The following is a 26208-nucleotide window of genomic DNA, read 5'->3' as shown; positions in this document are numbered from 1 at the left end:
TCTGTACCATGTCCGCAGTGTCTGCCCACCTTCTGTACCATGTCCGCAGTGTCTGCCCACCTTCTGTAACATGTCAGCAGTGTCTGCCCACCCCCTTCACCTTGTCCGCAGTGTCTGCCCACCCCCTTTACCATGTCCGCAGTGTCTGCCCACCTTCTGTACCATGTCCGCAGTGTCTGCCCACCCCCTTCACCATGTCCGCAGTGTCTGCCCACCTTCTGTACCATGTCCGCAGTGTCTGCCCACCTTCTGTAACATGTCCGCAGTGTCTGCCCACCCCCTTCACCATGTCCGCAGTGTCTGCCCACCTTCTGTACCATGTCCGCAGTGTCTGCCCACCTTCTGTACCATGTCCGCAGTGTCTGCCCACCTTCTGTAACATGTCCGCAGTGTCTGCCCACCCCCTTCACCATGTCCGCAGTGTCTGCCCACCCCCTTCACCATGTCCGCAGTGTCTGCCCACCCCCTTCACCATGTCCGCAGTGTCTGCCCACCTCCTGTACCGTGTCTGACCAGAGTCTGCAGACTCTGATGTAAGGGGGAACTCTGTGCTGGCTGGGTTATGGTAACCCAACCTTCATGTAAATTTGAGAAATATGTTTTTTGACTTTTGTTTAACTTTAACACATTGCTAATAGCACTAGCTATATGTTTATAGTTAAAATATTGATATTTGCACGGTTTAGCACTGAAAATTGTTATTTTAGGTACTTTTTTCAGTGTCCGTAAAAAATTGGTGCTGTCCGTAAATTTTGGACGTTCTGCCAGTAAATTTCCCTCCGGGGGGTTGGCAACACTGATACAGATGGCAACCCCCCATATAGACTTTGTCATAATGTATTGCAAACATTATAACCTTATTGTACAGGGACTGAACAAATGCATATGCCATCTTTATGAGCTTGAGGTTGTGTGGAGTAAAAGTATGGAGCAATGTAAAAGAGTCAAGGTTTAACATGATAAAGTTCATAAACAAATGATCTACATAACTGTAGACTTTTAAAGAAGAATAGCCTAACTGGTTTGTAAAGTTATGAGTGATGCTAGGAATGCAGCCATTAAAAATAAACATATTTCTTGGTCGTTGGGAAACACAGGAGGATATTAAGAGAGGTAGGGTTATGCAGCCACCTTCAGCGGACTCTAGACACTGTCAATCCGAGTTGTAAAAGATTGGCATAGACCCTGCTGCTTTTAGCATTCCTCTGTTGTTTGCTATTGTCCTCAGGCTTTGAACTTTTCTCATCTTTTTGGTTTTAGCAAGACTCGTTTTTATTCTAGACAGATTTCTTTGGGAGCTGCAGCTTTAAGCCCCATTCACACCCGTGCAGCTTTGAAATCGAGCTACTTCAGCTTGATTTCAAAGCCGCACATAAGTGCGATTTCATTGCGGCTTCATTTAACAGAAGTAAGTCACAATGAAATGCGTAAAAAGGAGTGCAGGAAACGTTTTCATAATCAAGGTGACATAAGTCGCAGCAAATTGAACGGCTCCATTGCCGGCAGTGAGGTGCCACTTGTTATGCAATTTGGAACTGTCAAATCGCATCACAAGTCGCACTGGTGGGAACGGGGACTAACGTGCTTGCTATTGTAACTTTCTGTATTGGCTAGAACTCTACATTGCCAGTGAAGTTGTATCTGGTTCCCATGAAGAAGGCTTATAATTTGACCTTAGGGCAGGGTGTGGGATAGTAGACTAAGTGCCTGGAGCTATGTATTTTACCTGCAGAGCGCTGTACAATGTAGTGGCAAGTAATTTGTCAATGTCCAGGTCTGGAAGTAGCCCAAGCAAACACAGTTTAGGCTCTAGGGCATGGTGTCCAACCTTTTGGCTTCTCTGGGCCACATTGAGTGTAGAGAAATTTTCTCGGGCCGCATATAAAATATATACTATAGTTAAGGTATATAAGTAATAAAATGCCGCCGCGTCTTCCCGCGCCCCTGACACAAATTTAACATAACTAGAGGATGATCAAATGAAATGTAATCAGTATACAGAGGTTTACTTATTCTGAGAGATATTAAAGGAACACTTCAACCACCATGACCACTTCAGTGATTTGAAGTGGTCATGGTGGTAGGAGTCAGAAACACTGCACATGCTCGCCTCCCCCCTCCCCTGCGAGGCAGCCTCTGCCTACCGTTAGTTGGAAGCCACTGTGGCCGTGCCCCCGACCCGACTTCCTTCCTCCTCAGCAAAAAAAAAAAATTGTCAGGGGGCAGTGGGCCGCATTGCCTGCGGTTGCGGGCCGCAGTTTGGACATGCCTGCTCTAGGGCAATTGATGAACACATTTGGTCATGTAGAAAGCAAATCATCTGAAGCCAGAATGTTTGGATAACCGGGCAGGCCATAATCAAATGATAGAAAAAACTAGGTGTTGAGGCACATAGTAGATATGTTGGGTCAGGGATAGGCTGATAACAGGCAATTCTCTGGGGTGTTAAGTACACCCTAAGTAGTATATATAGTTGTGTTAACCGGTCTGACATTTTGGGGGATACCATTTTGATGTTACATAAAAATTTCCTCCCAATCAGTATCTTCCATAGCTCCAAGGTCAGATTTGCATCTAATTTTAGCTTTGTAGGCTAGTGCTGTAGTACTGGGGAGGCGAATGGTGGAGTAGAGTGTGGAGCTTAATCTAGTTAATTCTGGTATAGTATCAAGTATATTATCTAGTATAGCGAGGGTAGTTAAGGAGGAGTTTTGTGGTGGGAAATTTGGCTTGTAGGGCATGCCAAAGGTGAAGATATCTGAATAGGAGATGATTGGGGAGAGATAATTCATCTTTTAATGCTTGTAATGTTTTGAGTCCTATGGGAGTCCTAATTTGGTGTAGGTATATTATTCCACGAATTGTCCAAATACTGTAGATCTGGAATTGTCAGTAATTCAGCTAAGTCATTATTGAACCACAGAGGGCTGTGGGAATGGATCAGTGAAATGTTAAGTTTATGCAGTGCAAGTTCCCAGATACGCTGGTGATGTGTAACATACCATCTTTGTGTTTGGAGGGCCCTTTGGCAGTTTAACTCTAAGAATGGCCTGAAGAGGGGTGTGAGCTGAGTTATTGGGGCTGTTGCAAACCAGAGACTGATATCACTGAAGTTCTGTTTTGTTGAAGTAGTAAAGTCGAGACAGTTGGAAGGCCAAATAATAGTCGTGAAAATCGGGGGGAAAAGATGCTTCACCAAGTGTTGTAGGTAGGGCTGCAACTAACGATTATTTTCATCATCAATTAGTTTGCCGATTATTGTTTTGAATAATTGGATAATAACCTTAAAAAAGTGTGGTGTATAATTTAGTTAATATGTAAAGTTTTAAAAAAAAAACAAAAAAAAAAAAACAGAGTTAGTCTTACCGGTAACTTTTTAGGAGTCGTCCAGGACAGCATAGGAGAGACAGGCTCCACCTCTGGAGACAGGAAACAGACACAAACAATCATGTGAATAAAGGGCGGTCACCATCCCCTCTTTCTCAGTCTTCTTACCCGAGAACTCCCCTATAAAGGGTTTCTGAAACAAGAAAAAAAAATACTCGTCCAAGGATACAACAGCATATAGGGAGGGAAACCTAGTTACCGGTAAGTCTAGAAACTCCTAGAAACCGAGTTACCGGAAAGTCTTTCTCCAGTCGTCTGTCCAGGACAGCATAGGAGAGGATCAACAAGAACTTACCAGATTGGGGGGGGGGGGGGACAACCGCCTGGAGGACCTTTCTACCAAACACATGATCTTGCGCTGAGAGCAAAGTTCATGTCTGTAATATTTAATGAAGTTCGAGCAGCTAGACCATGTTGCTGCTCGGCAAATTTGTTCTGGTGTCGCGCCAGCTCGCTCCGCCCAAGAAGCAGATAATGCCCGCTTGGGGTGAGCCAACAGGGAAAAAGGGCATTCCTTTTTTAGGATTTTATATGCCTCCACAATTGCCTGTTTGATTCAATGAGCAATTGTGTTCTTTGAGGCTTGATGCCCCAATTTTTTATCAGAATGTAGAATAAACAAAGCATTCGATTTTCTAATGCCTTCGGACAATTCTAAATAGCGCAAGACACAAGCCTTCATATCCAGAAGGTTGAATTCTGTTTCCTTAGGATTAGATGGAGATGCACAGAAAAAAGGTAAAACAATCTCTTGGGCCCTGTGGAATCTAGAGGCCACTTTAGGTAAGAATCCCGGTTCTGTACGCATTACCAGTCTCTCCTCAAATATTTGCAGAAATGGTTCCTTCATTGAAAGCGCCTGCAGATCACTAATGCATCTGGCTGTAGAAATTGCAACCAAGACCGTAGCGAGAGTAACCCCCTTCAAGGACAACCTTGTAATACGATTGCCAAATCCCATCGTAGCAGGTTTTCTAGGCCTTGAGTTTAAGGTGGGTCTGCCATTGTTACCATTAACACTCTCAGCCCATTTGAGCTCTGAATACAGGTGTGAGAACTGAGACAACGACCAGTCCGGCATCTTTAGTTGGTTTGTTTTATTGTATTTAGGGCATAGGCGAAGGGAATGAGTGGGATACTCCTCTGGCTCAACTAGGTACAATTTTGGGGCTCTTCAAGAACAATGCCTGTTAGCGCTGTCTTGACTCCAGCCGACGCTAGCCAACGCTTCCTGACACTTGAATATACTGTATCACTGAAAACTGTGCTGGCACCTCGACTTTAATTCAGAAGATCCAGGACTGTAGAATACTTGACTTCTGACACTGCTTTGCTCAAAAGTCACTGAACAGCTCCCTCCAGCCCTTTATTAGCTTGAGGTAGCTCTTTGTAAATTCCTGTGCTGCTGCAACTCTCAACCTGTACACTGTACACTGACTCTTCAGGGCCCAAACTGCAAGTGCCCCCTTTAACTCTTTCAGGGTCCTCAACCTAGGTACCCCCTCTAATACTTCAGGGTCCTCCGAACACTTACGACTAAGCGGACGTTAATCCGTGAAATGCGTCAACTACTATGCGTTCATCTCTTGTCTCTGACTATATTATGGATACACTTTGAATTGATTTTATATATTTATATGAATAAAACAGATTTTATATTTTTCACCTTCAAGTTGGAGTGCGGCTATTTCTCTCTATACATTATACTAGACTGCACCTATGCCAACTCTATACCACATTACGCTGAACCTTTACCGCATCCGAACCACATCTACCTTGCAACTGTGCTGAGACTATACCATACCTATACTGTACATATATTGCATTTAGGTTAACTGGGTCTGTCGTTAAGTGCAAAGATGCTTTTAAAGGGCCTCATTGATAGCCAGCAGAACAATATTTCAAAGGACTTCCCCTCCCATAATCAATATTCTGCAAGCCCCCTTAGTTTTACTGCCCCCCTCCGCTACCATCCTTGTTTTTTTGGATAGTCAGTCTAGGACTAGCATTGACCCTATAAATGCGCTCTGGCAGTATAGTTCCAGCACTCGGTAGAATAAACTTTACTACTGCTCACTGCTGCACTTAAAGAGGCCTTGCTACTGTTTATACTGATCTAGGCACCAAGTCATCTTTTGCTTAGTCCTTACTGTTAATCACTTTGTAAACTAAATTGGATTATTTCCATTGTTAATCCATTTTATGCATGCCTAGTTACCAACCATATTGGGTGACAATATACTGTATTGAGTTTGCCTTAAGTACCTGGTTTGGTGCCTTCTTTCTTAGATTTAGCACTAGTATTGGGTACTAAGTATTACTTTTGGGGATTCTCTGTGATATTGTATGTTTGTACACTAAACCTGGGGTGCCAGAGGGGCTGAGGTTCTTAAGAAGGTCAGGCTAAGAACAGAGGACCCATCCTATCCAGAAGCTCCTACACTTGTATCAAACAGAATATCATTTGTATTTCAAAGGTTTTTTGTTTTTCCTTCTTCAACATTTTTAAAATTCACTTTAAGCAAGTATAAGCATTAAGGTTCCAATTAAAAGGAATTAAAGGAGTGAAAAAGCCATCAAAACAAATCAGTGTGTAGCATGAAAGAGCATTTTTTTTTTTTTTAAATCTAAACTTTTATTGAACGTAAAAATCAATACAGAAGTATATCAGCATCGTTTACCACATATAGAATATACATAAACATACTGTATGTAAATGGGTACAGTGATACTAGAGAGGGATACAGTCACTACAACTGAGACCATAGCATAGGCCAAGTCTCTAGTCCTCCAGACTAGAAAATATAATTAGTAGGTAAACTGCATACTGTATATATATGTATGACAAGGTTGTGACATAAGTAATAATTTTTGTTTAAAAACGTATAAAGAAAAAGGTGTACACCAACCAGCAGGGGCATACCTAGAGCATTTGGCACCCAAGGCGGATCCTATCACTGGCACCCCCCCCCCTCCCCAGGCGGGCAGGCGACGCACCGCACATCAACATGCTGTCAAGTGACGTCGCGTGTAGCGCTTCTGCGCACTGTTGCTCGGAACCCAAAATATTCCTCCTCCCTCTGCTCTCCTCGGCGGCCAGGCCCCTTCTCCTCCTCCTCTGCAAAAACGGCGCCGACTGACCTGAGGCGTCAGACAGAAATACATGTAATTGGCAGTGGCACACTTACTATGTGCAACTGCCAGTGGCGTCACTAGGGTTGGTGTCACCTGGTGCAGTAAACCATGGTGCCACTCCCACCAAAATGATTTTCCTGTTTTCTGAAAGTACGTCAAAGATGCAGCATGCAGGACTTTTGGTGCGCTTTCAGAAAATGCAGAAAAAAACATGCAACCTAATAGAAACCTATAGGACTGCAGCTATAACGTCGGGTAAAATGCAGAAAGACCCCTTTTACATTACACAGCCCCGGTACCTCTGGACCCCTTTACATTACACAGCCCCTGTACTTCTGGACCCCTTTACATTACACAGTCCCCGTACTTTTGGACCCCTTCACATTACACAGCCCTCCTACCTCTAGACCCCTTCATATTACACAGCTCCCCTACCTCTGGACCCCTTCACATTACACAGCCTCCATACCTCTGGACCTATTTACAATTTACAGCTGCTGCACCTCTGGACCCCTTAGCAATTCACAGCCGCTGCACCTCTGGACCCTTTTACATTACACAGCCCCCCCATGGGCCTCTTTACATTACACAGCCTCCCCATTGACCCCTTTACATCACACAGCCCCCCCCCATGGACCCCTTTACATTACACAGCCCCCAATGGACCCCTTTACATTACGCAGACCCCCATGGACCCCTTTACATTATGCAGCCCCCCCATGGGCCCCTTTACATTACACAGCTCCCCTCACACCTCTGACCCCCTTTCATTATCCAGCCCCTCCTTTAGACCCCTTTACATTATACAGCCCCCATGGAACCCTTTACATTATACACCCCTCCCATGGAACCCTTTACATTGCACAGCCCCTCCCCCTCCCATGGAACCATTTACATTATACAGCCCCCCCATGGAACCCTTTACATTATACAGCTCCCCCATGGAACCCTTTACATTACACAGCCCCCGCCCCCCCCCCTTCCCCAGCTCTCCCCTTCCTACCTAATTAGGAGGAGAGCAGAGCAGGAGGCACTGAAGCAGAATGGGAGAGAGAGAATCACCAGCCCTGAATAAACGGCGGGAACTGCCGGAGTTAACTGTGTTAGTTAACAGCAGCTGATTGGTTGCTAGGGGGTCCTAGCAACCAATCACCTGCTTATTAACTTAGAAAGTTAACTCCAGCAGTTCCTGCTGTTTATTCAGTGCTGGTGATTCTCTCTCTCCCGTTTTGCTTCAGACAGTTCCCCCTGCTCCACTCTCCTGTGTTAGTGAGCAGCAGAGGCTTTCTGGCATCCAGCCCTGGGTGTCACCCCTCAGGCGGGTGTCACCCTGGTGCTCCCTGACACCCCCCAATGTGTGGCATCTGGGGCAGACCGCACCCCCCCCGCCCCCCTGTTGATACACTGCTAGCCAGTGTTCATAAGGTGGGGGTCTTGGAAACTAGACAATTTGTGGTTGTCTTTATTTATATCTGCAATAATCTATTCATTAGTAAATCCTGGTGAGTCCAGCCAACCCTGCCAGACCGGGTGAAACTTACGCTTGGCATTGCGATGTCGGTATCCTAGTTGCTCTCTCAATAATATAGAATTAACATGGTCAATCTAATCTTTAACAGTAGGAGTGGAGTGACTCATCCAATATCTGGCTATCATCTTTTTAACCAAATACAAGAGGCGTTGAATCATTAAATATGTCCCTGATGGACATAATTCAGGGTCCAGAAGCCTAGTAGGCATATTAAGGAGTCAGTCGTTTTATGAATTTGAGAGACCTATGAAACAGTTTGTACCACTTGCGTCCAGTATCTTTTAAGTTTTGGACACCTCCACAACATATGGATAAAGTCGACCCTGTGAGAGTTGCACTTCGGGCATAGAGGCGAATCCCTTCTACCCCAATGAAATAATTGGGTTGGAGTTCTATATGATCGATACAAGATGAAAAGTTGGGAAAGCCTATGCGAAGAGGACAGGGATATAGAGGGCACTGATTCTAATGTCAGTTCCTGATGTTCATTATCGATCCCACCTATGTCCTCCACCCAAACCTCCCTGCTTCTAAATAGTACCGGGTTCTGTATGCTGATAAGCAGCCATTGATATGTGCTAGAGATTAACCCTTTCTGCTCCAGAGCCATTACCACTTTGGTCAACATCAAGGACTCTTATTTATGTAGTGCACTGTTCCGCTGTTGGGCTTTGATTGGATGCCTTAGCTGTAGGTATTGGTAGAAGTGTTTATGAGATAACTGAAAATCAGAGTGTATCTGTTCATAAGATTTAAATACACTACCAGAAAATATTTGATCAATGTATAGCAAGCCCTTATGTTTCCAACCATGGACGTCCTCTAATTTAGCCAATTCTGGGTAAGTTGGGTTGTTCCATAAAGGGGTAAATTCAAAGCAGCCTGTTAGTTTCATGAGATTTGTTAGGGCCCCCTACACCCCCCTGCAGAAGAACTGCCATGGGTGCTGAGGGTGGCAGTGCAGGTAATGCCATTTCTAAGTGGAAGATTACAGTTAGGTCAGGGTTTGAGACACTAATAAGCTTAGCCAATGGATCCCCATTTTCTATCTGGCCCCAGCCAGCCAGTTGTTGGATCTGGGCAGCAAAGAAGTACATTTTGGGGTGTGGTACCGCCAGGCCTCCCCTATCCTTGGCATGTTGGAGAGTAGTAGGTTTAATTCTAGGGTGCTATTTCTTCCAAATAAGGTCCCTGAATTGAGAATCTATTCTCTTAAACCAGCTCTAAGGAATCCACATGGGGGAGTTGTGGAAAACATAGAGCAGCTGAATTGCCAAAATCGATTTTATCAAGTTAACCCTGCCAACAACAGATAGAGGGAGCTTACACCAACTACAGCACTTTACACACTGTTTATCTAGGAGAAGTGCTAGATTTAGTTTCAGATATTGGGACGGTCGGGAGAGACGGTCACTCCTAAGTATTTGAACGTGGTGGCTATAGGGATCTGCTGCACGTCAGATGGAAGTGGCTCCCCCCATAGGATCCAGAGGCATAAGAATGGATTTGTCCCAATTAATAGTAAAACCCGAGAGGACACCAAACCCACAGACAAGCCGCATTAATGTTTGCAATCAGCCATCAGTATCTCCAAGAAACAGTAGTGCATCGTCGGCGTAGAGGGAGATTTTTTCCTCCAGCCCGCCGCTACGAAACCCAACTATTGATGGGGTATTTCTGATACAGATGGCCAAAGGCTCAATTGCCAAGGCAAAGAGAATAGGCGACAAGGGGCACCCCTGTCTTATACGTCTATGCAGGGAGAAGAAGGAAGACAATTCCTTGTAAATTTGAATCCTGGGAAAGGGGGCCGAGTATAGAGCCCTTTCCCAATAAATAAACCCATGTCCCAAGTCAAATCTAGAGAGGACCTTCCAAAGGTAGGGCCGCTCCACACTATCAAACACTTTAGCTGCTTCCAGAGATAAAATAGCCAGATTATCTACCAGTATTTGTAAGTTCATAAAGAGGTATCTAATACTGTGTGCAGGGGATCTTTTGGGGATAAACCCGGATTGGTCTGGGTGTATTAGTTAAGCAGCAATTTTGGAAAGTCTACTAGCTAGTATACGGGCTAGAAGTTTTACGTCTGTATTCAATAGAGATATAGGGCGATAAGAGTCTGACAAGAGCAAGTCTTTACCAGGCTTAGGTAGCACTATCACAATGGCCTCCGCATGTAATTCGGTAGAACCCCAGTGCGTGCTCTCTCATGTTTGGTCTCCAGAAGGACTGGGAGAAGAATTTTGCCATACTTCATGCACACCTCGGCCGGCAGGCCGCCTGCGCCAGGAGATTTATTGGAGGGAGCCTTGGCTAGAGCTTCCGTGAGCTTCTCCGAGGTAATAGGTGCATTAACAGAAGCAATTTCATCTGGGTCAGGTTGTGGGAATGTGCAGCTGTCTAAAAAGGAAGACACTTCAGACGGTGCACCAGCAGTCTGAGAGGTATATCAATAGTGGATAGCTCCTGCTGCGCCCTAGCCACCATTGCCAGCATATAACCCGTGTTCTCACCTTCTTCAAAATAGTGTTATAAAAAACATCTATTTTCTCTTACGTCCTCCGACAGTCGCCGCCTCTTCATATTCGTCACATATGGGGTATTAGACTTTGCTCCGAAGGAGTAGCTAGGCAACAGAATATGTTAACAATAAAGCTTTAACATATCCCACCCTCAAGGGGTGGTCCCCTCAGTCAATACCCTCCTACTTCCTGCAACCATATCTCAGTTTTAATGTCTAGCTTGTCAGGAGTGGCTGGCTCTCTCTGTGCTGGGACTTTTTGTCCCAGACTCTTTCTTCTTTTTAATATTTTGTTTGAGTTTTTCTCTCTACCTTTACTTAGCTGTTATTTTTGTCAGCATTAGTTAGTTCTTCGGACGAAGAGGATCATGCGGACTGGGTCTCGGGCTGATCCCCCTGGTCGCAGGTCGTGGGTCAGTGGCTTCCCAGTCTGCCATCGAGCGTTCAGCCAGGTAACGCTCCTGGCACAGTGAACGACCCATCCCTGTTCGGTGCAGGGATGATTGGTGAGGTGGCTACCTCACCGGACGCTGTGCGGTTTCTTAACCTCCATTGTGTGCGTCTTGAATTGCGACTCTCCCTGCCTCATGTGCAGCGGCTTGTTCGCCTGTGCGGGTTCCCCACGCCATGTGAGGTAAGTGTATTTATGTGGGGACCTGTCTGTCTGGGGGGGTCTCAGTCTGGGACTGTGTAACCTGCCTTTAATCACACTGCTTGTCTCCCTATCTCTCGGCTGCATGCTGTGGGCTGCAAGGGGGGGGGGAGCTGTATGACACTGTGTGTGTCAGGCTGGGCAGTGTGAGAAGCTGTGTGCTGTGGGGCATGTTTTTTCTTGGCATGTTTGGGCATATACAGCGATCGCTGCGGCGATCTACCATGTATCCATATATTGGGATGTAATGTGTGTGTTTTTATGCACTGTGGAGCGGCGTTTTTCGGCGCCAAACGACGCCATTTTACCGGCGCCCGCTCCGGCCGCATGGTTTACATGCACGGCGGCCATTTTCTTGTAGCCTCCATAGGCTTACATAGAGCGCCCTGGCAGCATCACTTCCTCTTTCCAGGAACACCGATCGAGGCAGCAGCAGCAGCGGGGTCTCCTCAGGTTTTATCCTTCTGTTCTTGTCATCCATTGCCTGTACTCAGTTTGTATATTCCCTGTGGGGGTCTCATTGTGCCTGAGTGTGGTGCGGTGGGCTGCGCTTGCCGCGCTTGCTAAAAGGGGGCAGTTAACCCTTGGTTGTCTGGCATTACAGGGGCAATGGATTCTCAGGAGGGCAAGTTTCCTACAGTATTGGTGGAAAGCCAGGGGACCGCTGTTTCCCCCCCAGGGGGGGATTTAGCCACTATTGTGGCTGGCCTTGCTGCCCAGGTGCAAATGCTGGTGGCTGCTCAATCTACTAAACGGCCCAGAGTTGCTCTGTCCTCTGATTCTGAGGGTGAAGGTGATGGGGCTGTTCTGGCAGGGACCCCCTTATCGGGGTCCCGCTCCTCTCTTGATCTGGTGGGGTCTGAGGTAGAGGCTGAAGTTGAGGGGGTTGATAATTCTCCCCCTGGCTCGCCTGAAGAGCTTGCAATCATGGATGAGTTGATTGCTTCCATTAAGCAGACGCTACGTTTGCAGGACGAAGTGTGTCCCCCCGCTGCCTTGGCGGCTTATGGGACGCAGAGAAAACGCAGGACGCCGCAGGTTTTTCCCTGCAATGCTGATTTTCAGCGCGCTGTTAAGGATCAATGGCGCGATCTGCGCAAGCCTTTTGCGGTACCAAGTAAATTCAAGCTGCGTTATCCTTTCTCGCCTGCCACTGATGAACGGTGGTGTGTGCCTCGCCAGTGGATCATGCAATTGCGGTTTTGAACAAAGCCACTGCGATTCCTGCAGAGGGTTCCCCTGTTTTCCGTGATGCCACGGATAGGAGACTGGAGTCTCTTGCCCGTCATACTTATTCTGTTACGGGTTCTATGCTTAAGGCTCTGTTTGCTTCTCTCATGGCGGCCCAGGCGATCGCAAGTTGGACGCAGATGCTTAGGCGCGTCCTAGTGGCCGATTCGGCCTCGGCGGCGACCCTGGATATGGTGGATCAGATCCACCAGGGTGTCATGTATCTGTGTGATGCGGACCTGGACCTGATTCCGTTGGCTGCACGTGTGCACAGCGTGGCGGTGTTGTCTCGCCGCCTGGTTTGGTTGAAATGTTGGTCGGTGGACCAATCTTCACGTAAGACCTTAGCCAATCTGCCTTATGATGGGTCTCGCCTTTTTGGGGAGTCCCTGGATGTGTTGATTAAGGGGATCACCGGAGGTAAGAGCACTCTCTTGCCCCATTTCCCCAAGGCTAAGGGGGCTTCTGGGAAGAAGCATGCAAATTTTCGGCCCCCTCAGGGGTCCTTTCGTGCCTTTCGGCCGCACTACAAGGGCAAACCGTTCAAAGGCCAAGGCTCTCAGAAGAAGCCCTGGTCTGGGAAACAGAAGTCCGGCCAATCCGGACCTGCGGCCCATAACAGTTCGGCCTGAAGGGGCGCCCTCACCCAGTTTTGGGGTGGGGGGACGCTTGCTCGGTTTTCTTCAGCCCTGGTTGGCCTGTGTGCGGGACAGATGGGTTCTGGAAATCGTTCGATCTGGTTACAAGATCGAGTTTCTCTCTCGGCCGGAGAGCAGATTTTTTCCCTCAAATCTTCAACTGTCTCCAGAGCGCCTGCGGGATCTGCACCTGGCGGTGCGGGACCTGAGGGCTCAGGGAGTGGTGGTTCCGGTGCCTCATCGGGACAGATTTCGGGGGTTTTATTCCAATCTGTTCACCGTGCCCAGGAAGGAGGGCAAGGTTCGTCCGATTCTGGACTTGAAGGCTCTGAACCGCTCTGTGCGGGTTCGCAAGTTCCGCATGGAATCCCTGCGCTCGGTGGTGGCTGCCCTGGTTCCGGGGGAATTCATGGCCTCCATCGATTTGAAGGATGCGTACCTTCACATCCCCATATTCGAGGGTCATCAGAGATACCTTCGATTTGCCATTGCGGAGGATCACTACCAGTTCGTGGCGTTGCCCTTTGGTCTCGCCTCGGCTCCGCGGGTCTTCACCAAGGTGCTTGCACCGGTTCTGGCATTATTGAGGGCCCAGGGCATTTCTGTCCTGGGGTATCTGGACGACATTCTGGTTCGGTCTGCGACCAGACTGGGTCTGGAGGAGGACCTGTCTGTCACAATGCAAACTCTGCAGGAGTTTGGTTGGACGATAAATGTTCCAAAGTCGACACTGAGTCCATCGGTTCGTCTCCCCTATCTGGGAATGATACTGGACTCGGTGCAGGCGAAGGTCTTCCTGCCGGAAGACAAACTCAGGACTCTTCAGGAGGAAGTCAGGTCCCTCAGGGACGTTCCACACTCGTCTCTGCGGACGTGTATGAGATGTCTGGGATTGATGGTCTCGGCCTTCGAGGCGATTCCTTTCGCGCAGTTTCACACGCGGGGTCTCCAAGCGGAGATCCTGTCCAGGTGGGACGGGCGACCTCAATCTCTGGATCTTCAGATCTCGTTGAGTCATCGCACCAGGGAAAACCTTCTGTGGTGGCTCCAGTCCCCGTTGGTGTCCGGGGGCAAGTCGTTTCGTCCGATCTCGTGGACGGTAATCACCACGGATGCCAGCCTGTCGGGCTGGGGTGGTGTTCTGGGCGTTCTGTCCGCCCAGGGAACTTGGTCGGAGGGGGAGTCTTCCCTCCCGATCAACATTCTGGAATTGCGTGCGATAAGGCTCTGTCTTCATCGCTGGACGGACCGGCTGCAGGGCTGCCCGGTTCGGGTGCAGACGGACAATGCCACGGCGGTGGCCTACATCAACCACCAAGGGGGCACCAGGAGTGCCCGAGCGGCTTGAGAAGTGGCCGACATTCTGTCTTGGGCCGAGACTCATGTCCCGGCGATAACGGCGGTTCACATTCCGGGAGTGGAGAACTGGCAGGCGGACTATCTGAGTCGCCAGACCCTGGATCAGGGGGAATGGTCTCTCCACCCGGCTGTCTTCCAGATGTTGTGCGCGAAGTGGGGTCTTCCAGATGTGGACCTGTTCGCGTCTTGCCTCAACTACAAGGTGAAGAGGTTCGTGGCAAGGACGCGCGACCCTCGGGCAGACGCGTCGGACGCGTTAGTGGCCCCGTGGCATCAGTACAGGCTGATGTACGCGTTTCCACCGATTCAGTTGCTGTCCAGGTTCCTTCGCAGGTTACACTCGGAACGCAGCACGGTGATTCTTGTGGCACCGGACTGGCCTCGCCGGTCCTGGTACGCAGACCTCGTGAATCTGGCGGTCGACGCCCCTTGGCGTCTGCCTCTTCGAGACGATCTACTGTCTCAAGGACCGATTTACCATCCTGCTTTACAGTCGCTGGCTTTGACGGCCTGGCTGTTGAGACCGAGGTCCTGAAGGAGAAGGGTCTCTCTCCAGAGGTCGTTCATACTTTGATCAACGCGAGGAAGTCTTCCTCGGGGAAGGTTTATTACCGTACTTGGAAGGCCTATTTTGCCTGGTGTGAGTCCAGGGGGTTTTCACCCCGCAAGTACTCGGTTTCCCGTGTGCTGTCTTTCCTTCAGACGGGTGTCGATCAGCGTTTGGCGCTGGCTACGATAAAGGGTCAGGTGTCTGCGCTGGCCGTTCTGTTTCAACGTCCCGTGGCTTCCAACTCCTTGGTTGGCACCTTTATTCAGGGTGTGCGGCATCTGGTTCCTCCTAGGAGGGATCCTTTGCCCCCTTGGGACTTGAATCTCGTTCTATCTGTGTTACAACGTGCTCCTTTTGAACAGATCAGGGAGATCTCGTTGTCTATGTTGTCCAAGAAGGTCGCCTTTTTGGTGGCGATCACTTCGGCTCGCAGAGTGTCGGAACTGGCGGCTTTGTCCTGCAAGTCTCCGTACCTGGTTGTTCATTTGGATAAGGTGGTCTTGCGACCTAATCCTTCTTTTCTGCCGAAACGAGTTTCGGAATTCCATCTTAACGAGGATATTGTTTTGCCTTCGTTGTGCACGAAGCCTAAGCATCCAAAGGAGGTGAGATTGCACTCTCTGGATGTTGTTCGGGCGATAAGGGTTTACCTTAAATCGACTGAGTCTTTTCGTAAGACGGACTCCTTGTTTGTTCTTCCAGAGGGTCCTCGGAAGGGCATGGCGGCTTCGGCCTCTACCATCGCCAAATGGATCAGGCAGACCATTGAACAGGCCTATGCCTTGCAGGGGAAGGTTCCCCCTGTGCCTGTGAAGGCGCACTCTACTAGATCTCTGAGTACGTCTTGGGCCTGCCGTCATGGGGCTTCTGTAGCCCAGGTGTGTAAGGCGGCGACTTGGTCGACCGTGCACACTTTCACGAAATTCTACAAAGTAGATGTTCAGGCATCGGCGGATGCTTCCTTTGGCCGCAAGGTTCTTAGTGCGGCTGTTCCATAGGGTCCCTTGTTGGGGACTCCTGGCTGTTGGGATAGTTTTTTTGTATCCCCTGGTTTTTTGTCTTTTCCTGGGTTGTTGCTCCTGTTGAGCACTTATTTTTGCTGTTGCCCAGCTGGTTTCCTTCCTTTGGTAAGGTTCCTTTCTTTGATGTGGAGACTGCGTTGCCTTTCGGCGCGGATGCGTTTCCCACCCCTCATGTTTGCACTGCTTTGGGACGTCCCCATATGTGACGAATATGAAGAGGCGGCGACTGTCGGAGGACGTAAGAGAAAACGGAATTTTTGTAAAATCTTACCTGTAAAATTCCTTTCTCTGAGTCCTCCGACAGTCGCCGCCCCCGCCCCTCTTTTGGGGTTTGAAAGTATACTCTACTGCTATTCCACTAAAACTGAGATATGGTTGCAGGAAGTAGGAGGGTATTGACTGAGGGGACCACCCCTTGAGGGTGGGATATGTTAAAGCTTTATTGTTAACATATTCTGTTGCCTAGCTACTCCTTCGGAGCAAAGTCTAATACCCCATATGTGACGAATATGAAGAGGCGGCGACTGTCGGAGGACTCAGAGAAAGGAATTTTACAGGTAAGATTTTACAAAAATTCCGTTTTTTTTCTGCCGCCGAGATTACCACCAAATGATATAAGGCTTGAGACTCCAGCCACAGCTTGTGGGTAGAGGGATTTGGATTTGCCACTAAATCAGCTTCAGCATCTACCCGCGCACCGTGCTCTCCCACTCTCCAGATCTACGTTTGACCCCTTTCATTTCTCAAATTATGTGCCCCGCAGGAAGGCTTTCATTGCGTCCCATAGGGTAGTCATTGAAGCCGTACCTTTGTTACGTTGTATGAAATCTTTTAAGTCATTCATAATAGGATCTGATTCTGGGAAGAGAGTTTACCAGAATGGATTATCATACCACATAGGGCGAGTTAGTGAACCAGCAATAAATAAGCATACCCATAGGGGAGCATGATCTAACACTAAATGGGTTTCATAGTCTGAATCTTCTATATGCGGGAACATTTCAGTAGTGCCCAGTGCCAAATCAATGCAGAACATTCCACCGTGTGTTGCCAAAAAACACGAGTAACATCTCCTGGTGTCTTTCCCTCCACACATCCCCGACTCCAAGCTCAACTAGTAATTTAGCAAAGGCCGCAGGCCTCAATGAGGTGGGGGCCGTCCTCTGTACCGGGAGAATTAATCTAGGGCTTGATTAGGGCAATTATTGTAATGACCCAGCGCCAAAACAGGGATGTTTGGAAATTGGGCCATAAATTATGCCAATAGTTTCAGGATCTCAGTGGAGAAGGGTGGGGGGATGTACACCGAGGCCAGTATACACATAAAGCCATTTATCTTACACAGTACAAAGACATATTGGCCATTCACATCCAGCTTCTGCCGCACACAGACAAATGTCACCTCTTTAGACACAAGAATACTGACTCCGCTGGAGAAGGAAGAGTACAGTAAATGATACTGGAGGGGATGAAAGACCCTTCTTAGAACAGAAGGCATTTACTGGTTTAATTCCATCAAGTACCCTTTAATTGTTTTATGAACACTCTCATCTCCTGTAACTTTTCCCCCTCCCATTCCATCACCCTTATCTACTCCTTAGCTGAATTTTGTGGGTTTTTTATCTATTTCTTTTTGTAAGTGATTGTTTCTTATCATTTTACTAAACCTCTATGCATTTGTTCTGCATTGACAGAGAAGAAGGGGGTAGATAAGTGTTCAGATAAAGAAAGTATCCGAGACAGTACTCAACTGTGTTGTTACAAGTGCACCAATACATCTACAGCCACCCTAAAAGAGAAGTTCGGGAAAAAAAAAAATAAACACACATACTCAGCTAGGTGGAAGTAGCATCAGACTGATGATGCATCTGTCCTACTCCGCCTCTAAGACCGAAAACCGAGCGATCAAAGATTACTTATCGCTCTGTTCTCGGTCTTCGTGAGCAGAGAGCTGGTGAATGACTCACTGGAGCACTGGGCTGTGGACAGGGCAGGGGTGCTGGCTCAGGCTCCCAGCTGTGTGCCTTGGCCCTACTTCTCCTTTAAGCATTTCCACAGAACAGTATTTGGTAAGAGTCTGTAATGAAGGTTGCACTTTAGCTCAGCTCCCTAGGGCAGCAATGGATTGTATAGCTAGCAACAAGTTGGATATGTTTTAGCACATAATATATTGTCATCTGTAAAACCTTTGGTCACTTTGTCATTACTCTTGCCTAGGTTGCTTCTGGAGCGGTTGAAGAATCCACTGTCCCCAAATTGGCAAAGCTTTTTGATTGCTGTCCTCCTCCTCATTTGTCCTTGTGGTCAGTCCCTATGCCTTCACCAGCATGACTACATTTGCTATGTCACTGGGATGAGACTCAGAGCAGCAATTGTGGGTAGTGTTTATAATAAGGTATGCTCTACTTTTACTTTCTCCTTGAATGTTAAGTCTTTATTCACATTTTGAAGGAAACAAATATATGATCGGCCAGATTTTAAGTCTTTTGGGAAATTGAACAGAAATTCACATTATCTTGATCCTGCAGTAAAGGATGCAGATTCAGAAACTGGTAAAAGGCAGGCACCTTTCAAGCGATTGCACACTGGCAAAAAAGCTGTGAGGGCCCACATATAACCCCTGCCAGCAATCCTCAGTTTTCTCTTTCATTCACTGACAGATACAGCTTCAATTCTTTAGATCAGTGGGCTTAGCTGCTCTTTCTTCAGGAGTATGACTAGGCGGAAACCTTTTTGGTTATGCCCCTGGAGCAGTCCCAGCTCTGCACACGACAACAGTCATGACCAAAGTCTCAGCGTACCTCAGGCCGCAGCACCCCCATTCCAAGATGGTGTGGTGGACTGCTGGGAGTGGTGCTGCCTGGTGACCATGGTATGGTGAGTAGTGTCTCCTCTGCTTTCCTGCGGAATTGCTAGGGTGGTCGCGCCCCCCCCCCCGGGGGATGCTAGGCCCCTACTGTGTCCTTCCTCCCCCTTGTGCTTCCCCTTCTCTTTTGTGGGGTTCCCCCCTAAGTTTGTACCCTTATCTGTCCCCTGTCTGTACCTGGGTGCTGCATGGGAGGGTCCCCTCCTGGGGTCTGCAAATTCTTCTCTGGGTTCCAGTGGGGTCCAGGGTCCCATGCAGCACCACGTGGTGCCACCATTTAGCCGTGGTCTCTGTATTCCTGGCTTCGGCGGCCATGTTTGTAAGGTGTCTTGGGAGTATGTTCAGCCCAAGGTGTCTGGACTCGGGAAGAGTCCAGGTTGCCGATCAACATTCTGGAAAATCGGGCTATCAAACATTGTCTGTTTCAATGGACGGATCGTCTGCAGGGATGCCCTGTGTGGATACAATCGGACAATGCTACAGCTGTGGCATATGTCAATCATCATAGAGTGCCCTGGCGGCCCAGCAAGTGGCTGGCATATTGAGGTGGGCAGAACAATATGTTCCGGCTCTCTCTGCTGTGCACGTTCCCGGGGTAGAGAATTGGCTTAGTCGGCAGACGTTGGATCCGGGAGAATGGTCTCTTCACCCTGAGGTTTTCCATCAACTGTGTCTTTAGTGGGGGACTCCCGATATGTACCTGCTGGCTTCCCGTCTCAACAGGAATGTGCAGAGGTTCGTGTCAAGGTCTCTGACGCTGCAGAAGCTCTGGTGGCTCCTTGGGGTCAGTATAGTCTGTCTTATGCTTTTCCTCCAATATGACTTCTGTCGAGACTGCTATGCAGAATCGAGGTAAAAGGAATTCCAGTCATTCTAGTGGCACCAGACTGGCCTCGCCAGTCTTGGAACGCAGGCCTGGTAAGGCTGGTAGCAGACGTCCCTTGGAAACTTCCTCTCAGGGTAAGATCTTCTGTTTTAGGGACCAATCTTCCATCCTGCTTTACGGTCGCTGGCTTTAATGGTGTGGCTATTGAAAGCCAGGTGCTGAAAGACAGAGGGCTGTCGGTGTCGGTGATCCCTATGCTGTTGAAGGCTAGAAAATCTACTTCCAGGAAGGTTTATCAGGAAGTTTGGAAGGCATACATTACTTGGTGTGAGTCTCGGGGGGTTTCTCCCAGCTCCTTTTCGGTGTCTCGCCTGTTGGAGTTTCCACAATTGGGTGTAGATCAATGTTCGGCTCTGGGCACCATCAAGGGCCGGGATTTCCACCTTGGCTGTTTTTTTCCAAAGGCCATAGGCGGTGAAGTCCTTGGTTCACACTATTGTGCAAGGAGTTCGCCATCTGGCTCCTCCGATGCGATCCCTGGTACCTCCATGGAATCTCAATTTGGTTCTGTCGGTGCTTCAAGGGCCTCTCTTTGAAAATATTTGAGAAAGTCCTCTGCTCACTCTGCAGAAGGTGGCATCTTACTAGCTATTACTTCCGCACGTCGCGTGTTGGAGTTGGTTGCGTTGTCCTGTCAGTCACCTTACTTGGTGATTCATGGGGACAAAGTGTTGTTATGACCCTGTCAGGCATTCCTTCTTAAGGTTGTCTCGAGGGTCATTTGAATGAAGACATTGTGCTACTGTCCCTATGTCCTAAGCCTACGCATCCTAAAGAAATTGCCTTGCATTCTTTAGATGTGGTAAGGACGATTCGGGTGCATCTGGCGGTGACTGAACCAATTAGGAAATCTGATTCATTGTTTATTCTTACAGATGGACCTCGTAAGAGGCAGCTGCATCTGCTGCGACCATTTCCAAGTGATCAGGCAGACGGTGGTGCAGGCCTACTCCATTAAGGGTTAGGTTCCTCCTTTCCCTGTTAAAGCGCATTCTACGAGGGCGCTTAGTGCCTCCTGGGCCTTTTGTCATCAGGCGTCAGTGGTTCAGGTGCACAAGGCGGCTACGTAGTCATCTGTACACACATTCACAAAATTTTATAAGGCGTTTGGCCACAAAGTTTTGCAGGCTGCGGATGTTTCCGCTTCTTGAGAGTGACATTTTTTCCTGGTGGTGAGCTCCAGTTGTTCCTAGTTGAGCTCCTATTGTTACCTGGTCGGCTATGTTTAGCCTTGTTGGGAATTCTGGGTTTGCTGTTTTTTTCTACCACCCCTCATGTTGACTACTTTGGGACATTCCACTGGTCTGAAAAATTGAAGCTGTGTCTGTCAGTGAACCAAAGAGAAAACTGGATTTTTGTCTTACCGTACAATCCTTTTCTCTGAGGTTCACTGACAGACACAGCACCCGCTCCTCTATTGCGGTTGAGTTATTTGTTCTTCTGACACCGCTTGTTAGAAACTGGAGTCCTACAGCAGAAAGTGATGGAATACCCTCTGGGACTGCCCCAGGGGCCTAACCAAAAAGGCTTCCGCCCAGTCATACTCCTGAAGAGAGAGCAGCTAAGCCCACTGGTCTGAAGAATTGAAGCTGTGTCTGTCAGTGTACCTCAGAGAAAAGGATTTTGCAGTAAGACAAATAATCCAGTTTTTTGCTTGTGTCTTTAGGTGTTGGATGTACTCTCTCTAAATAGTGTTTTCTAAATGTTACTTGCACTTACTGAAATTATTTAATCATTTTTCCTTTCCACACTGTGGCCACAGCAGCATTTTGTGCACCTTTCTGGATCAGGGTCCCTTGGCGAAAGCTTCGGGAAACGTACCTAGACCCTGCCAGTTGGGACGAAACGCCTCTATTGCTGCTGCAGGCACTGGATCCTGCATTAGACTACCACCTTGGTGCATAGTGCAGTATTTTGAGTTAGCCACAGGATGTTATACAGTTCCAGGACAGAGGCGATCCACACTGGTGTGACCGAATCCTTGAAGACCCCCTACTTGAGGGGGTACACCTTCCTGTAGTGGGTGAAGTCAGGGGAATAAGATTTAAAGCAGAGTTCTGGGCACAGAAACCATTTTTCAACAAACATACCCCCGGGACAGTCAGGGCTAGTACATTCCACAATGGCTAGCCTCTGATCTGTCCCGGTTCGCACTTACCTTTTAGAAGAAATACTCACAAAATTTCTTCCACAGCGTTGCCATCGCTGTTGTGGGCAGCTGAAGCCAGCGTGATCCTCTTCGGCGTCCTCTTCCGCGTCTTCTTCTCCCAGAATGCGCCTGCACCGGCCCCTCTCGTCACTTCCGGTGCGGCGCCGCATTCCTCCACAGCTTCTGGGCATGCCCAGAAGCTGTTTAGCGGGGAATTCGGCGTTGCCCCGGAAGTGACGAGCGGGGCCGGCGCCGTCGCATTGATTCCTGGGAGCGATGACGTTCAGCTCTCAGGAATCATCGCAAGACAGGAAGTGACGTCGGAGCCGCGGCACAGAGGGAGGAAGTAGAGAATAGGTGAGTATATTCAATCTCCAATTACAAGGTAAGTGAAAAAAAAAAATGCCTAACTATCCAATTCCTTTTCAGGTGAGGGAGACCAAGCGGATGGGCACAAAAAAAAAGTTTGTTTTTGTGCCCGGAACTCCGCTTTAATTTCCCTATTCTTTCTATGTTGAACCTGCTCATTGGAGTCAGTGAGTATTGAGCCCTATGTTTTCCCAAATAGGAATCCTATAGGAATCTTGGCTCTGCATGCCAAAAATATGTTGACTGGGTGTCTTGGGCAGCCAGGGCCTAATAACACTGCTTGGGCATCACCTTGGACAGCCATGGGCAGTCCTACCACCTTTCCTGCGGTCCTGAATGGTGCAAGTCCAGTGCACATGCATAAGTTAGAGTTACAGCCAACTTGCCTGCTCTACTATATACTTAAACATTTTCAAGACATTCCTGGGGTACTTGAAAATGCATGAGAAGACACAAGGAACGATTCCCTATAACCCTTCCTCGCACTCAAATACCCTCAAATACCCTAAAAGAACTCCCCCCTCAGATAAATGCCAGACCAGAGGAGGAAAGAGTGGATGAGAGGGAAAAAAGTCCATGTTAATGTTCTGGCTATCAATGGGGTGGAAGGGGTCTTGGTAAGCCCACCTGGGGATTCAGCCTCTGATAGTATTCTCAACTGTCTTCCCTCTGATTGTCTTTCCCCCCTCAGACATTTATATTGCCCTGTCTAATGTATCTCAATTGTCCTGCCGTAGTAGGGCGGGTTTCGTTGCATCCATGTTTGCCTTTATACTATATGTCAGAGTTTTGGCCTTATTCAGTTCATCAGAAAACCCACTCCACAAGCATCTGTCTCTGATACAGCTTTGGCAGGGGTCCTAGACCTGGCTGGATTTAAGAAGGGGCCTTAAAAGCTGCTTTCTCTGAAATGGAAGTTTCTCTTAGGAGGACCCCCCCCCCCCCTTTGCTTTATTGTCACCAAAACTTCATTACATTATTTTGCCATTGTTTGATAAAGTAAGGACTTGCCTGGTGTTTAAACAGCTGGAGACCAGTAAACCTCTGGTTTCCCTTAAAAAGTGCTTAAAAAGCATCAAAGAACTTTCCTGTAAACTCCTTTGTGGGAGATATACTGTATGGCAGCAGCCTGAAAAAAGTGTATGCTCCTCCTAAGCACTATTGCTTGCCTCTACAGTTTATTAACAGTTCCCGTGGAGGATCTCCTAGCTTTCAAGGGCACCCTGGATAGGAGATTTGAGGTCCTCTTCAAATCCACTTTTGCCCTGATTGCTCCGATAATGCATCCTGTTATTGCAGCTATGGCGGTATGCTAGACCCTGGCAGCAAATTCCAGCTTTAAGCCCATCTACACACTGACAAAGCACCCCCACTTCTTCAATTGGGGGGAATTCTCTGGCCTTCTCGTTCATCTGGGTTTGGAAAATTCCAAATCTTTGGGAATTTGGGTCTCCGCCCCCCTCCCAGGTTCATGACTGCAAGCCTGCCCTTCTCATTGCAGCAAGCAGGAGCTCTTGAGCTTGCCCTTTGACAGCCACTGTCCTTGAGGGTAATTGTAGCTGTGTCGGTGGGGGAAAAGTTTTGGGGTTTTTACTCCTGCTTGTTCCCAGTTCCTAAGCCAAATGGAGATGTGCACCCCATAGTGGGCGCCAGGGTCTTCAACAAGTATTTGAGAATATGAAAATTCAGCATGGAATCCACCAGGTTGGTCATTGTCTTTCTTCAACAAGAGGAGCTCCTGGCTTCACTGGACAGCAAAGATGCTTATCTACATGCCCTGTTTAGCCTCCACATCAACAAATTCTAGTTTTTGGCCTGAGTGAGCAACATTTTCAATTTGGAGTGCTCCCTTTTGACCAATTTACATCGGCTCGAATGTTCAGAAAAGTCTTGGCCCTAAAACTTGCTTTACTTAATTCTTAGGGTGTTCACATGGGATACCTGGACAATCTTCTGTTCAGAGCGCAATCTGCCCATGTTTTGATAAACCACGTTCAATGGGCAGCTCACCTGTTGCAAGCTTTTAGTTGGATACTCTGCTTGTACTTTGACTCATCATTTGGAGTACCTAGGCTTTGTTCTTAGACATGACCCTGTCTGAAGGTTTTTTTATCAGAAAAAAATTGGTCGCTGAGATCTCATGGACTCATTGCTCCCGTGATCAATCTTCATTGTGGTTTTGCATGAGGGTCTGATAGAGGCATCCTTCGAGGCAGTGCCATATTTCCTGATTCACTCCCAGGAGATTACAACACATCATTGGGACAAGCAAACTTCTTTGGATTGCCCCATACAGCTGTCGGTAGAGGCCAGACACTCCTTATTATAGTGGATACCTAATCTGGTACCCGAGGCAGGGAAGTTCTTTAGTCCTAATATCAATTATTCTAACCTTTCAGTGCTAGGGAAAGTGATGATACAGGGAATCTCAACCTCTTACATCCAGCCAGGTCTAGGACCCCTTCCAAAGCCCTTCCAAAGCTGTATCAACATTCTGAAACTCAGATCAGTTTTACATGCCCTTCAGAGATGAGAAAACTGCTTTCAAAGGCTTCCGTTGCAGGCTCAGTCAAACAACGCCAGGGCTGTGGCCTACACCAATCAGATTGACCAGATTTCAAGCAACTCAGAGCGAAGTGGACCTCTATTATGCTTTGGGGAGAACATCATGTTCTGGCCTTGTCAGCCAAACACATTCTGGGTGTAGAAAACTGGCAAGCAGATTTTCTCAGCTTACCTGTAGCTGGTCAGAAATGTGGGATACCGGACATGAATATCCTTGCGTCAAGTTTCAACCACAAGGGGGAGAGGTTCGTGTGTTGAGATCTGAGGGTCGTCGCAATGGATGCACTGGTGATTCTGTGGGATCAGTTCTCCCTGACATGCCTTTTCTCGGCTAAAGATCCTTTCCCATCTGATCCATCAGACTGAGTTTTAAGGTATTTCAGTGATTATTGTGGGCCAAACTGGTCCCAAGAAAATCTTGGCATTCAGTTGTACTCTGGCTGATGCCCAATGGCAGTTTCCTGACTGTCTGGATCTACTGTCGCAAGGTCTGGTGTTCCACCCTGCTTTTTGTCACTAGCTTTGATGGCTTTGCTGTTGAAGGCCAAGTACTGAGAGATAGGAGCCTGGCTGACTTCAGTCATACCTATACTTTTGAATGCTAGAAAATTGGCTTCTTATAAGGTCTATCATCGCACTTGGAAGGCTTTTTTATTCTGGTGTAAACAGTGGAAGGTTAGTTCTAACCAGTTCTCCATGGAATGTTGTCCTTTCTTCAGTCAGGACTGGGCCAGCTGTTGCCCCTGGATACGTTTAAGGGTCAATCTTCAGCCTTGACTTTCCTCTTTCAACAGCCGTTGATGTTGTATTCTCTTGTGAAGGCCTTCGTGCAAGGGGTGACTTATATTTTCTCACCCCCAGACAGTCACTAGTTGCTCCATGGGACTTGAATTTGGCTCTTTCTGTGTTGCAGACTCCTCCATTTTGAAGCCATTGGGATATACTGTATCTTTGGCCAATCGAACTTGTAAACGTTTTTCTGATCGCTATCACTTCGGCAAAGAGTGTGCAGAGCTTGCTGCCTTATCTTGTAAGGAACCTTCTCTGGTAGTTCACAAGTATAAAGTCATCCTTCAGCCTAAGGTTTTTTTTGCTTAAAGTGGGTTCCTCTTTTTACCTCAATCAAGACACAGTGCTTCTATCCTTTTGTCCTGCTCCAAAACACCTCTAAGAAGGGGGAAATTCACACTTTGGATGTTGTGTTAGAGTCTACCTTGCTCCCACAACCTTTTTTTTTTTAATCCAATCTTTTTTTATTGATATAAAAGAGAAAGGCATCTGAACATTACACGGACGGAATGGTCAATATAAGTCATACATTATAAAAATACAGAATACAGTGCTC

General features: G+C 47.8%; 1 protein-coding gene across 1 annotated transcript in view; it reads left to right on the top strand.

Moving 5' to 3' along the window:
• LOC309557354 (multidrug resistance-associated protein 1-like) overlaps window positions 1–26208 on the top strand; it is a 330716-nt gene that overhangs the window by 122122 nt on the left and 182386 nt on the right. Inside the window, exon 10 of the mRNA XM_082260034.1 lies at window positions 18246–18423. Coding sequence (XP_082116160.1) covers window positions 18246–18423 — 178 coding nt within the window. The remainder of the gene's footprint in view (window positions 1–18245; window positions 18424–26208) is intronic.

This window comes from Pelophylax lessonae (assembly GCF_965119305.1).
Source record: "Pelophylax lessonae genome assembly, chromosome: 6".
NCBI lineage: Eukaryota > Metazoa > Chordata > Amphibia > Anura > Ranidae > Pelophylax > Pelophylax lessonae.
Note: the sequence above shows the minus strand (reverse complement) of the source record. Positions and strands in the feature narration are given on the sequence as shown.